This window comes from Palaemon carinicauda, chromosome 18, assembly GCF_036898095.1.
Source record: "Palaemon carinicauda isolate YSFRI2023 chromosome 18, ASM3689809v2, whole genome shotgun sequence".
Classification (NCBI taxonomy): Eukaryota; Metazoa; Arthropoda; class Malacostraca; order Decapoda; family Palaemonidae; genus Palaemon; species Palaemon carinicauda.
In genome coordinates, this window is record NC_090742.1 from 110,358,738 (window position 1) to 110,373,166 (window position 14,429).

The 14,429-nt window shown below is 40.0% G+C and overlaps 1 protein-coding gene across 2 annotated transcripts in view; it reads left to right on the top strand.

Moving 5' to 3' along the window:
- LOC137657953 (INO80 complex subunit C-like) overlaps positions 1-14,085 on the top strand; it is a 35,807-nt gene extending 21,722 nt beyond the window's left edge. For both annotated transcript variants that reach the window (XM_068392672.1, XM_068392671.1), the window contains exons 2-5: positions 8,482-8,578; positions 9,138-9,237; positions 10,800-10,867; positions 13,731-14,085. In XM_068392672.1, coding sequence (XP_068248773.1) covers positions 8,504-8,578; positions 9,138-9,237; positions 10,800-10,867; positions 13,731-13,862 — 375 coding nt within the window. In that variant the 5' untranslated portion in view covers positions 8,482-8,503 and the 3' untranslated portion in view covers positions 13,863-14,085. The remainder of the gene's footprint in view (positions 1-8,481; positions 8,579-9,137; positions 9,238-10,799; positions 10,868-13,730) is intronic.
- Positions 14,086-14,429: the final 344 nt, after the last annotated feature.

Consider the following 14,429-nt stretch of genomic DNA (forward strand, 5'->3'; position numbering starts at 1 on the left):
CCGTGAGCCGAGGAGACCATGTACAGTACTTAGGAGGGAATATTCTAACAACTTCATAATTCAACAGAGTAGGCTATATACAAGAACACACACATACAATCACTATTATTCCACAGAAAACAAACTAACTGGAATCTTTCAATATTCATATCAACCAAGAGAGCACAAGAAGATTGAATTTACTAGTAAAAAGACCTTTATGTCCAACAATTTGCACCTTCACAGTAATTCCTTCATAACTTGCACTACCAAGGTAAGCTCAACCACTTCTGTGTTATTTTTTGTTCTATTACAACTTCAAAAATGTGACTTCCATTGCCGAGTCAACCCGCTCGTCTCTGGTAACTCCGCCCAAGGGGGCGTGGTTTAGGGCTCGCGCCGCCGCTTGGGGGGGTTCCAGGGGGGGGTGTATAAGCTACCACTGGTGAGTCCGGAAGGTCTCACCTCCCACTCCAGAACCTTCGTTCACAAGTAAACTTACAGGTTTGACAACTTTTAAAAATCGGCCTAGTACTTGCTTCTTCTCTTACTTTTTTTTTTTTTTTTTTTTAGATGGTTTCATAATTGAGGGGGGTACAAGTTGACTTATAACTGAAGGTAGGAAAAGTATTTTGGATATGGAATGGAGAATCATCCTTAGTAACAGTTTAGAATTATCGTAAATTATCATTCGGTCATTAGCGGCAGTTTGTTATTGTTGATTCAACGCCAAAAAAATAAGAAAAAAAATTGTTTTCCTGCTTTGCTACGTATGTAGGATTTTATATAGATACGGTAAATAATATTTGTAATAACATATTTACTAAAAGCTTTTAATATCATTGTTTATCACTTTCATCATGCGCGTTTAATGCCTTCGTTTGTTTATTACGATCGAAGATGGAGCGTACAGTAAACGAATGGAAGGATTCCGTTTCAGGCGGCGTCATAAAGAAAAACATTATATAAATGGCATTCATTTCATTTATTTGGAAGTCCTAAGAAAAATTAAGTAAAACATTGGTAATAACAAAATCAACATACAGTATAATCAATACTTGGTAAGATTGTAGTCGATGCAAAAACTAACCTATACACAGATGTGTAAATGCGTCTGTGTCTTCATTATGATCAGAGATAAACGTAAACAAAACATTGGTTGTCATTTTTTATCGTGCATTTTGGTGTGTTTAGGAAACGCATGATATAAAATCTCCTTTAATATTTGTGCCTGTTTTAGTTTAGGGTACTGTAGTACATGCATTAAGTGTTCTGTACATTAAAGGGTATTTTGTTAACAGTACTACATAAAGGGAAGGTTTTAAAAGTCAGAATATACATGTTAAATAAATACGTAAATATGGTGTCCCTACTTCGCGGATTTTTAGCTATCGCGGCCGGGTTTGGAACCTATCTACCGCGATAAACGAGGGTTCACTGTACAGCAATTCGTGTTTTCCCAAATTATATAAGCCAAAGTCCTCTACTCATACTTTTCCGCCATCACCAACCCCCTTGAAAATCCCAGCTGCAGACAGTGACTACTCAGTGAGCAAGCAGAGGAGTGGGGCTTCAGTAAAGCAAGCAGAGGGGCTGGGCTTCCCCGCTCCCGATCGGTAGTTTACACGTCCTTATAAAATTTTAACTGCTGCGTACTCCAGCTTTGCTGTCATCTCCTATGTAAAGGACTAAATTTTTATTTTTCAATATTTAACTTAGCCGGTGATTATAATAGCTGCAACTCTGTTGCTCGACAGAAAAACTCTACGGAAAAATTCGCCAGCGATCGCTACACAGGTAGAGGGTGTACTCAACAGCGCCATCTGTCGTTCAGATACCCAGTACTCATTGTAAACAAAGAACTCAATTTTCTCTCTGTCGAGCTATCGACAAGACGCTTTTATTCGCTGTTGCTAAACTGGAGTTTTTTTTCACAACTAATTGGTGAAGTACTTTATTCTAGTTTTGAGCTTTCGCTATGCAGGTGTTTTATCTTCATCTTAAATCTTGAACTCGTTTTGGATAGATTTAATTATGGTGACAAAGAGAGTATGGACTTTCTTTCACTTTTAAAATGGCCGACCCTTCCCTTAGACGGAAGTGTGTTTAGGCTTTTAGTAATTATCTTATCACGTTATAGATTTTCCTCTATATATTTTATATCTCTCCGCCTTTATTAGGCCTCTTCGATTAACTTTCCATTTATTATAAACATATAAAATAAATTTTAATGTTTTGTTTAGATAGACCTTTCCTGAGAGTAGGCGGTCCTAACTTGGAAACCGAAGTTAATCAACGTTGAGCCCTTTATATCGTCTTTAGCTTTTAAAGAGCTAAGGATTTAAAACTTTTTAAATGTAATATTTTATGAAAGAATTTCTTTGATAGTCTTCGTACTGTTTTCAAAGATGAACTAACGTTTAGTTTTTTTATGCTACGCAGTTGTTGACGTTCAGGACGTTCAACATGCGCTCTATCGTTACGTTAGAGAGAGAGTGTATCACGGTTTCACTTTGCAGTAAGAGTAAATCGATACTGACGTTTTGTTCATTCTTTCTTAGCTTAAATGTTTTAAATTCTAATTTAAAGGAACTCTTATTTGAAAAACCTTTCAGTTTTTTCCTTTAGTCAAATAACATGTTTTTTTGACGAGATATAATTGGGCTCTTCTCTTAGGTGCGAAATCAAGAGAAAGAGAGAGAGAGATAGAGACGGAGGGAGAGAGAGGAGAGAAAACGTTCCGTTCAAGCGGGTAACGTTGTTCTCGTGTTACTCGCGTCCCTAGTCGCTGTACGGGGAGGAAGGATAAAACGTTTTTAGGTTTTTATTCTCGTCCCCAGGCTATGTGCGGTGAGAGATTGAAAACGTAGTTATATGAACTAGTGTTTAGTCTCTTTCCCAGCCACTGATTTTTTTATCTTAAAATATGTTTTCTGTTTTTTGCTGGTATTAATGAGCTTGCATTATACGACTGATTTCGCAATTACTGCCTTTTAATGAAGGGTAGAATTGCGTGTTTCAGGTAGAAATAAGTGCAAAACAGAAAATCGAAGTGATAAAGTGATATGCGCAAAGTGTTACAGTGTTGCGTCCGAGGCGCAAAGTGTTACAGTGTTGCGTCCGAGGGTTCGTCTGTTCGTGCCTGTCGTTCACCTAGTCCGGGACCTCTTACATGCTCCCAAGCCCAGGGGAGAAGTAATGTCAAACGATCTATGGGTTCGAGAGGCCTTGACCAACGAACAGACGTTTTCCCTCTATGGTATCGGGTGTATCTTACCAAGATCTCCCCTACCATAAGACGAGAGAGACGTTGTTTCTCCTCGCCATCCGAAGGCTTTTCGCATAAGAAACCTGTCACAAGGTTTCGAAGCCCTTAACCGAAAGTCAGTCCTTTCAGGACAGGTCCAGCGTCCTGGTTACAACCATTAGGACAGCTCTGACCCTATGCAGTCATCGGATAACTGCTCGCCGCCTAACAAAAGCGTAACACAGACTCCGAGAGTCTTTTTTTGTAGGCAAAGTGTTGCGGTCACAGACGTTACCCTCGTCTATTACCACAACCATTTCCGTTGATCCTTAAGGGGTTGTATGGCAAAACATGCAGTATATGCTTGCCTCCCTTATGGAAGACTATTCTGCCGATTAGTCCGTTGAGTCTAGCCGTTTATCTCATCGATATCCTGGCTTTCAGCCAACCTAACGTTCCTTTGTGCTTTCTGTTGACGTTGGCGTAGCTTAGTCACGTCAGTCAGGTTGTTTAGAACCACACTCGATGCGGTCTCGTGTGGTTTTTCAGCCGCATTTGGACGTTAGGCCACTTGCTGATGCTCCTGTTGACGTTCAAGACATTCACTAACAATCGGAGTTGACTTGTTTTGACGCTGTGCGTCAACCTCCGCATTCTAGAGTTGTTTTGACTGCTCAGTCTAGGCAGTCAAAGCAGTCTCGAGTGGACGCTGTGCGTCCTCACGCACCTGTTGTGGTTGACAGTTCAGTTGTTGACAGTTCACAGACTGTCAAGCAGTTACATGACGTTGCGTTCTGGTCCGCTACTAATGCACCAGTGAGTGTGGACTCTGCTTGTAAAGCATTGCCACCACGGTAGGTCTCTCCCTTGCTTGAGACTCAGCTTTTATCGGACAAGGTTCCTGTAGATGAGGAAGTTGCTGTTCCCCCTCCTACTGATATTCCCTTGAGGACTCTGTCAGATGGAGAGGAGCCTAAAGCTGCTTAGCCTCCTATGGACTTTAATTAAATCATGATGATTTTTTTAAGGATCTTTGTCCGGATCTTTTTGTAACTGCTGCTCCTCGTTCGCCTAAACGTCAGAGCTTACGCTAGGCCTAGCTACTTCGAAGCCGTTGTTTTTAAGCTAGTGCTCTCTCGCTCTCCTAGAGAGTTTTACGTTGGCTAGGCGACTGGTTTTTCACCAGGAGGAGTTTGGGGGATACAGCCTTTGCTTTCCCTTCTTTTAAACTGGTTTATAGAGAGAGAGTCTGATATGACACGAGAGAAGTTCTCGGCTTGGGAGTTCATGCCTCTGCCCAGATAGACTTTTCAATTCTCGTAGACTCTCCCTGGCGCCTGGCCAGGAGACGCTCCAAGTTGTTTACAGGTCAACTTCAAAGCTGTTTTCGAGCCTTTGAAGTTTTGCTGTACAATTATGTCACGCATAACAAGGCTTTCAGGGATGGTAAACGGTTCCGCCTCAGTCGCTAACCCCGTCTGTTGCCACACCTGCTCCCGTAGACCCTAAATGGGCTTTGCTGCAAGACATGCAGTCCAAGCTTGCGTCCTTGATAGAGGACTTTAATGCGGAGAAGGTTGCTACCGAACTTTCTGGCCAACAACCTTCCAACCGGTCGGTTGTGCGCCCTGTTGACGCTGAGGTAACCTACTCGCGTCTGCCAGTTGAGGTGGTTCCTCCACCGATGCGACCCAGTGTGGGTTGCCAGCCGCACGTTGACATTAAGCGACGCTCGGAGTTGGTTGTTGACGTTCAGGACGTTCAACAACCAGCAGAGGTGACTTGTTTTGACGCAGTGCGCCAACCTCAGCAACCCGGTAGGGTGTTGACTGCACAACCCAGACGGTCTAGACAGTCTCGGGTTGACGCTGTGCTTCCTCGCGCACCCATGGTTGTTGACAGTTCACAGACTCTGCAGCAGTTCCATGATATTGCGTCCGGCTCCGTCACGCATCCACCAGTGCGACCGGACTCAGCGAGCCAGACGTTGCCCACTCCGTTGCCGTTTCCTCATCAGTTTTCGGATGAGGAACCCTCTGATGAGGACGTTGCTGAACAACAAGACGATCAGCCCCCAGAATAGATCAAGCCCTGCTATCCATCCAGAAGATGCTGAAGAAGGAACGCTGCTCAGTCAGGCTGTGGATGAGTCTGGTAGGGACGCTGTCATCCGTGGAACAATTTGTGTCACTAGGAAGACTACACCTCCGTCCTCTTCAATACCATCTAGCTTTTCACTGGAAAAAGGACAAGACGCTAGAAGCGGTCTCGATCCCGGTTTCCGAAAAGATAAAGTCTTGTCTGACTTGGTGAAAGGACAATATCAACCTAAGAGAGGGTCTTCCCCTGGCTGTTCAGACTCCCAACCCCGTTCTCTTCTCGGACGCATCGGACGTAGGCTGGGGTGCGACATTAGACGGTCGGGAATGCTCGGGAATATGGAACTCGAGTCAAAGGACAATGCATATCAACTGCAAGGAGCTACTGGCAGTACATCTGGCCTGGAAAAGCTTCAGGTCTCTCCTTCAAGGCAAAGTGGTGGAGGTGAACTCGGACAACACCACGGCTTTGGCGTACATCTCCAAGCAAGGAGGGACCTACTCTCTGACGTTGTACGAGATCGCAAGGGACCTCCTCACCTGGTCAAAATGTCTAAACATATCACTAGTAACGAGGTTCATCCAAGGCAACTTGAATGTCATGGCAGGTTGTCTCAGTCGGAAGGGACAAATAATTCCAACAGAATGGACCCTCCACAAGGATGTATGCAAGAGACTTTGGGCCACCTGGGGCCAGCCAACCATAGATCTCTTCGCAACCTCGATGACCAAGAGGCTCCCAATATTTTGCTCACCAATCCCGGACCCAGCTGCAGTTCATATAGATGCCTTTCTCCTAGATTGGTCACATCTAGATCTATATGCATTCCCTCCGTTCAAGATTGTCAACAAGGTACTGCAGAAGTTCGCCTCTCACGAAGGGACAAGGTTGACGCTAGTTGCTCCCCTCTGGCCCGCGAGAGAATGGTTCACCGAGGTACTTCGATGGCTAGTAGACGTTCCCAGAACACTTCCCCTAAGGGTGGACCTTCTACGTCAGCCACACGTAAAGAAGGTACACCAAGGCCTCCACGCTCTTCGTCTGACTGCCTTCAGACTATCGAAAGACTCTCGAGAGCTAGAGGCTTTTCGAAGGAGGCAGCCAGAGCGATTGCTAGAGCAAGGAGAACATCCACCCTTAGAGTCTACCAATCGAAGTGGGAAATCTTCCGAAACTGGTGCAAGTCAGTATCCGTATCCTCGACCAGTACCTCTGTAACTCAAATAGCTGACTTCCTCTTATATCTGAGGAAAGAACGATCTCTTTCAGCTCCCACTATCAAGGGTTACAGAAGCATGTTGGCATCAGTCTTCCGTCACAGAGGCTTAGATCTTTCCAACAATAAAGATCTACAGGACCTCCTTAAGTCTTTTGAGACCACGAAGGAGCGTCGTTTGGTTACACCTGGTTGGAATTTAGACGTGGTACTAAGATTCCTTATGTCAGACAGGTTCGAGCCGCTACAATCAGCCTCCCTGAAAGATCTCACCTTAAAGACTCTTTTCCTGGTATGCTTAGCCACAGCTAAAAGAGTCAGTGAGATTCATGCCTTCAGCAAGAACATCGGATTCTCATCTGAAACGGCTACATGTTCTCTACAACTTGGTTTTCTAGCCAAAAACGAGCTGCCTTCTCGACCTTGGCCAAAATCGTTCGATATTCCAAGCTTATCGTATATGGTTGGAAATGAACTAGAAAGAGTCTTATGCCCTGTAAGAGCTCTTAAGTTCTATTTAAAACGAACTAAACCTTTACGAGGCCCGTCTGAAGCTTTATGGTGTTCAGTTAAGAAACCATCTTTGCCTATGTCAAAGAATGCTTTATCCTATTTTATCAGACTGTTAATACGAGAAGCTCATTCCCATCTGAATGAGGAAGACCAAGCTTTGCTGAAGGTAAGGACTCACGAAGTTAGAGCTGTCGCAACTTCCGTGGCCTTTAAACAAAATAGATCTCTGCGAAGTATAATGGACGCAACCTATTGGAGAAGCAAGTCAGTGTTCGCGTCTTTTTATCTTAAGGATGTCCAGTCTCTTTACGAGAACTGCTACACTCTGGGACCATTCGTAGCAGCGAGTGCAGTAGTGGGTGAGGGCTCAACCACTACAATTCCCTAATTCCATAACCTTTTTAATCTTTCTCTTGAAATGTTTTTATTGTTTTTTTTGGGTTGTCCGGAAGGCTAAGAAGCCTTTCGCATCCTGGTTGATTTGGCGGGTGGTCAAAGTCATTTCTTGAGAAGCGCCTAGATTAGAGGTTTTGATGAGGTCCTGTTGTATGGGTTGCAACCCTTGATACTTCAGATCCTAGGGGTCGCTCAGCATCCTAAGAGGATCGCGAGGCTCCGTAAGGAAGACGTACTTAAAAAGGCAGAGTAATTGTTCAAGTCGACTTCCTTACCAGGTACCTATTTATTTTGTTTTTGTTATTTTGATAACTTCTAAAATGAAATAAAAATTCTTAGCTCATATGATGTAAACATATTTTGCTGGTCTCTATCCACCCCAATGGGTGTGAATCAGCTATTATAATCACCGGCTAAGTTAAATATTGAAAAATGTTATTTTGATAATAAAATAAATTTTTGAATATACTTACCCGGTGATTATGAATTAAAGGACCCTCCCTTCCTCCCCAATAGAGACGCAGTGGACCGAGGAGAAAATTGAGTTCTTTGTTTACAATGAGTACTGTGTATCTGAACGACAGATGGCGCTGTTGAGTACACCCCCTACCTGTGTAGTGATCGCTGGCGAATTTTTCCGTAGAGTTTTTCTGTCGAGCAACAGAGTTGCAGCTATTATAATCACCGGGTAAGTATATTCAAAAATTTATTTTATTATCAAAATAACAATTTTCCTAACTATACAAACTTATCTTCAAATTTGTCTTTTTTACGTTTATTTTACCAAGATATTTTATAAATTGATTTCTCAGGAGTCCCCCAAACCTTGTTATTTTTTAATCATACTATGATTGCATTTAGTCACATCAATATTCTTTGACAGTATTACTAATTATGGTGTTATTTTGGGGGTGAACACTTGCAATTTATTGTTGCATCTTCAAAATTATAAAACATCTGATGAAAAAGAAAAAGAAAATCCTGTTCGATGCATTACTTGTATTCTTATTTATTTGACTTACTTCTCAAGGTTCTGATGACAACGCTTAAATATGGTAACAACAGAAGAAGTTATTGAAGAAAAAGAAGAGAAGAAATGTCCTGTCTTCAAAAATCCCGAGTTCCAGGTAATTTTGGAAAGTGTTTGTACCATAGGGTAATCAAATGAAATTATATGAATTACGTATGAGCTCTACAATATCATTGTTTATTTGAAATACAGGTACTGAATATATTACTTGTTCAAGGGGGTGTAAAGCATCTCATTCATTGTGGTAAAAAAAGTTAATAGAATACTACTGAATTCTTAACATTGAGTCATAAGTGCTATGCAGTACTGTACTGCTAATCATAATAACTTGGTCTTTTCTTTTTAAAAAATGTAATCTACTCTTACTACTCTTGAAGTTCATTATCTTCGTGTTTCTCTTTCAGCATTCTACGTTCCATTTTTTTTTTTTTTTTTTTTTTTTTTTTTTTTTTTTTTTTTTTATATATATAAATAATGTAATCTATTCTTACTCTTCTTGAAGTTCATTATCTTCGTGTTTCTCTCTCTCAGCATTCTACATTTTTTTTTTTTTTTTTTTTTTTTTTTTTTTTTTTTTTTTTTTTTTTTTTTAAACAAAGTACTGTAATCTACTCTTACTTCTCTTGAAGTTAATTATCTTTGTGTTTCTCTTTCAGCATTCTGCATTCCGTAGTAGTAAGAAGAGGGGATGGAGAAATTTGAAACAAATCATTTCATTGGAACGTGGTTACACATGGCCTCATGATGCGGTTCATTGTAAGTAATTGATTTAAATTTTGCGAGAGTACTTACTGTAGTTATCCTTGTAATGCTCAAACCTTGTGCTTTACCTATCCTCTTTTATTAAGAAGGTTTGGTTATTTAAATGCTTAGATATTTGATCAATTAAAGGGATTCTTGTTTACTCTTAGATAGTCTATTGTGGCTTCTGCTGTGGAATTTCCTTTATATCATACATTTGTATCTACACGTAATACAAACCTTTGATTGTAATAGGGATGTGACTTCAGTAAAGCGGGAAAGACCTGTTAAGCTTTTACCGAGGTAAACACAAAGTTATTGTATTAGTAAATTATGCAGACAAAAATATTACACTTTGGGATATTTGTAAAATTAAAGATAATTACACATTATTATAGATATCTAAGTAGGGCACGTCAATGGAGTTGAAGTATACACCTTCACATTAGAAGTCAGTTAATCTAGAATGCTACAGTCTAACTCCTTGAATACAAACTGCAGGCAGATTTACACAATTTTCAAGCTAAAAAATATACTGTAATCATGTTTCAAAAGTGCTCTAGCTACAACTTTATAAAGACCCATTTCTGTGATGGAGTTGAGTGATAACACTACTATATTGGATTACATCAACTTGCCATTGAAGGTAGTGTCTACCTGCTTCAAAGTTTGTCGGTGTACAGTATGCACTAATGGGCAGATTGCCACTGTATAGCTGTTGGTAAGGTACTTCTTTTGCAATGGGAATGTCATGGCAAACTAATTTGGATGCTAAAGCCAGGTTATATGGATCTAGTTTTGTGGGAATAGTCTTCACCTGAGGGGAAAACTGGTAGTTAACATGTTTGCCAAGTAGCTGGTGGTCAGCTCCCTGTTTCCAGTTTCTTTGGAAGCAATAGAGAATGACTTAAGCATTTTGAACGGTCTGATCCTATATGTTTCTCCACTTTTAGCCTGATCTATCAGGTGATAAACAGAGCACAGATCACCCTAGGACCAGGATGACTGATGGCTCTTTGTTGGCTTCAAAAAAGGATAGTTTGAATGTTCAAGTGTAGGCTATGCAAGAGGGTCTTTGTTGTGTCAGTGATTTTGCCACTTATTTGAAGGCTAAATCATCTAAGAAGCTGAATGGCTGCTGTGATAATGGTAATGGTATAACTAGGATTGTCATTGAAGCTGGGATTCTTTGTATTTCTGGTCACCCGTTGGAATGTTTTCTATCGAATAGATTTATATTTGTCTGAAAAGACATTTGTTTAATAGCTAACAAATTACTATAGGGTAATGGGTTATGAACAGTGTTTGTGTTTTTCTATGTTTCTAACATCTTTGGTTGATAATAGTAGTTCATAGAAAATTAGAATGGCTACAAGTGTCCAGTCAGGATATAGTTGTTTGCAGAGATGAGGTCTATAAATCTAACCCTCCCAAACCAAGATGGTCTATGACACTGGAAATTACATAAATTTTTTTGTGCTATATTGTATGCTCTTCTATTTCAAAGAAGGATGGATGTAACTTTTTTCCTTTCTTGTGATAAAGGTGTAATTTCGACAATATTTGTTTCTTTTCAGATAGCAGTATTGATGCGCCACCAGCTTTTACTCCTGGGAAAAAATACTCTGATGTATCTGGTCTTCCAGTAAGTATGAGTTTTTTTTTATAGTCTTAACAATAATTTATTGAAGAGAACCTCTTTGATGAGCTGCATATCCATTTGTTCTTACGGGAAATACAAACCCTCGTTGTTTAAATGGATATACTCCGTTGCTGTTTGACTATGACCAGATTTAAGGAAGTTGTGGGATTCTGGTAACATTGTTTGATTGCTAGACCTACTCAGCAGAACTTGACTCGCATTACTCCTGGTCATTGTTCCAGTCAGACACCTGACTTTGACTGCTGTCCATGCTGTGCTTTGTGCTTTTTCTTTTGCAGTGCATTTGTAAATGAATGTATCTAAAGTTAATATGAGAACCTAGTCCAGTCTTCAAGGTAATCCTTGTGGAACTTTCTTGAGCTAAATAGAGGTAGACCCCAGCCTTTGTGTCTTGGGTGTCGTGTCTTGGTAAGTGATGGTCCTTTTCTTCTACTTGTGATTTTTGCAAGGATTGACTGTCCTCTCAGTTGAAGATACAATAGTCGTCGGAAGAAGAAGGCCGAAGTGGCTTCACATGGAGTGGTATCTAGATCTTCTCACAGAAGTTCCAAAGGAACTTCCATATTGGTCAAACTTTCTACGTCAACCTCATGTGAAAAAGTTTCACAAAGCAGCTCGCTGTGTATCTCTTTGCAGCTGGAGGTTATCCAGCACCTTCTCCAAAAAAAAGTTTCGAGACCGACTGCGAAGCAATTCTCAGGGTACCTCCGTAAGTCCTCTGCAGCGGCTTATTAAGCAAAATTGTTACATTCTGTAATTAGTGTTATAGAAGAGCTACTTCTCCATTCAAGACCACTATTACACTGATTGCAGACTTTTTAGTTTTCCTTCAGAAGGAGAATCTTCTCTTAGTCACAATGGTTAAAGTCTATCGCTCAGCCTTAAGCCAGGTTTTCAGGCTAAAGGAAATTGAGCTGTCCTTATGGCAACTCAGCTTTGATGAAAAGTTTTCTGCAGTCTTGCCCACCATGGGAACTCAAACTCCCACTTTGGAGTATGATTAAGGTTCTGCGGTCCTTAAAGATGGCGCCTTACGAACCCCTCCACAAAGCTTCAGATCGACACCTTACTTTCAAGACAGTCTTTCTTCTACCTTTATTCTCTTCAAAGAGAGTGAGCAAGCTACATGGCCTATCTTGTTTTACACTGTAGGGAATGGAAAGATCTATCATTCTCTTTCCCATCAGGGTTTATTGCCAAGACCCAAAATCTATCAATTAATGATAATAGATTTGACTTCTTCATTTCAGTGAGCAAGGAGGAAACTGATGATCCAGACAGTTTGTTACTTTATCCAGTGAGGTCAGTTCATCAGTTCCTTAAAAGAACTGCTCTCTTTTGTCCCTCCATCCCTAACTTGTTTGGAAGCACAAGTCGAAATAAGAAGGGAGTAACCAAAAATGCCATTTCTTTCTGGTTACGTGAAGTCATCCTTACAGTGTATAAATCTTTGGGAGAATTGCCGACAGGGGCCCACCCCAAAGTACATGATACAGGTGGTGTTAGCGCAACCTTAGCGTTCTGCAAAAACCACTCAGTAGCTCAAGTTCTTAGTGCAGCTGTTTGGAAGAGACAAACCACCTTTGCTGCACACAGGTATCCAGATCACTGGATACTTTGTCTGTTTAGGCTCAGTAGTAGCTGCTCAGCAAATATTCAGAGATTTATGCCCTTGCAGGACCATTAACCCTTTGTCAAATCATCAGTTATTCTCAGCATAGGTGTGTATGGATTTTTCTTTCTTCAATTTGGACATTCCTTCCTAGTGAGAACAGTATCAACATAAAAGACCACTTATGTAGGTAAAAATATCTTAGTGGCTTTATTTTTCAATTATGAACATATTGAACTTTATTTTAAAATTTGTTCATACAGTATCACAAAACGTGTGGGGGCTATGACTCAGTCACTCGCCTTTTGTCCATTAGGCCAACATCTTGACCTTCCATCTCATTTGAGCCGGTTAAGATTGTCTTATTTTATCCTTTGGGTCAAGGGTCAGTCAGATACCATATTTTTCACTGAGAATTCCTCTCATCTAAGGAAAACTCCCATTTAAATGACAAGGGTTTGTATTCACGTTGGAACAAACTACAAATTTATAAAATAATTTTTATTTTTTCTAGCAATACAAACCTAAAGACATTTAATGTATGTGGCCTGCCTCATCCACCTCTCATGTCTTGACCATGAGCAGGTGATGCAAATCCCACTGAATCGGCTGCTCCTACCCTGCGTGGATGAGATGGCGGCAACCATACAGTTGTATCAGAATCCCACAGTTTCCTTAATTCTGATTGTAGTCAAACAGTAACAGAATAAACCCATTTAAATGACTGTGATTCCTATAGCTATTAACCCTTTTACCCCCAAAGGACGTACTGGTACGTTTCACAAGAGCCATCCCTTTACCCCCATGGACGTACCAGTACGTCCTTGCAGAAAAATGCTATAAAATTTTTTTTTTCATATTTTTGATAATTTTTTGAAAAAATTCAGGCATTTTCCAAGAGAATGAGACCAACCTGACCTCTCTATGACAAAAATTAAGGCTGTTAGAGCAATTTAAAAAAATATATACTGCAAAATGTGCTGGGAAAAAAATAACCCCTGGGGGTTAAGGGTTGGAAATTTCCAAATAGCCTGGGGGTTAAAGGGTTAAAAATACAGATTGTTTTTAAACTTGGTAGTACAGTATTTAGACACTGATCTTTATCAAAGATACTAAAGTAATATAACAGCCATTAGAATGATCCTATGTATTGATTTATAGTGTTATTCTAAATTTGAAAACATTCAAAACATTCAGTTGGGTGTCTACAAAGTAACATTTTCTAATTTTCAGGCCAATTACACTGATCCACTTACAAAGTTGAGGTTTGCGGATTCAGCAGAATTCTACAGAGTTCGAGATCTTCCTATGGATATTGTTAATGGTCTTTTGGAACTTCGGAAAGCAAATAGCATTGTAGGATAAAGGATATTTACTAATAGGTTAGGAACTTAGGTTTTAGAGTCTTCGTGTGATACTGTGAAGTATTAACAGTCCTCAGTTCTATACTGTGCTGTAATAGTAGTGTCTCATTGGTGAATAAAGGAATCTGCTCAGATTATAAAACCTTACATATGGGTTCAACTATGTCTTTATGCAAGCTTATTTAAAAGAATTTGTACTGTTTGTAATAAAGAATAACTGATTATGAATTTATATTCTTTATCTTATTGGGACATAGACGGATAGGATTTTCTTCGTGGGTTAATCAAAGTGGATAAAAGTTATAATCTTAACTCGGAAATGCAACTCCATGTAAAAAAGAAAAAGTTTAAGTAGTGCATGTAGTCATGAAGTACATTTTAACAAGATTTCAGTGGTATTGTAAATTGATATGAATTTAAAAGTGAGCAATTAAAGATTGGAATTAATTATATTAGAAGCATGGATATTAAATCTCATCACAAGTTCTGAAGCCTTGAAAGTATGGTTTTCTTACTTTATTGGAGAAACAATAGTGGTATTGTGGAATTTATTATATCTTGAGACTAA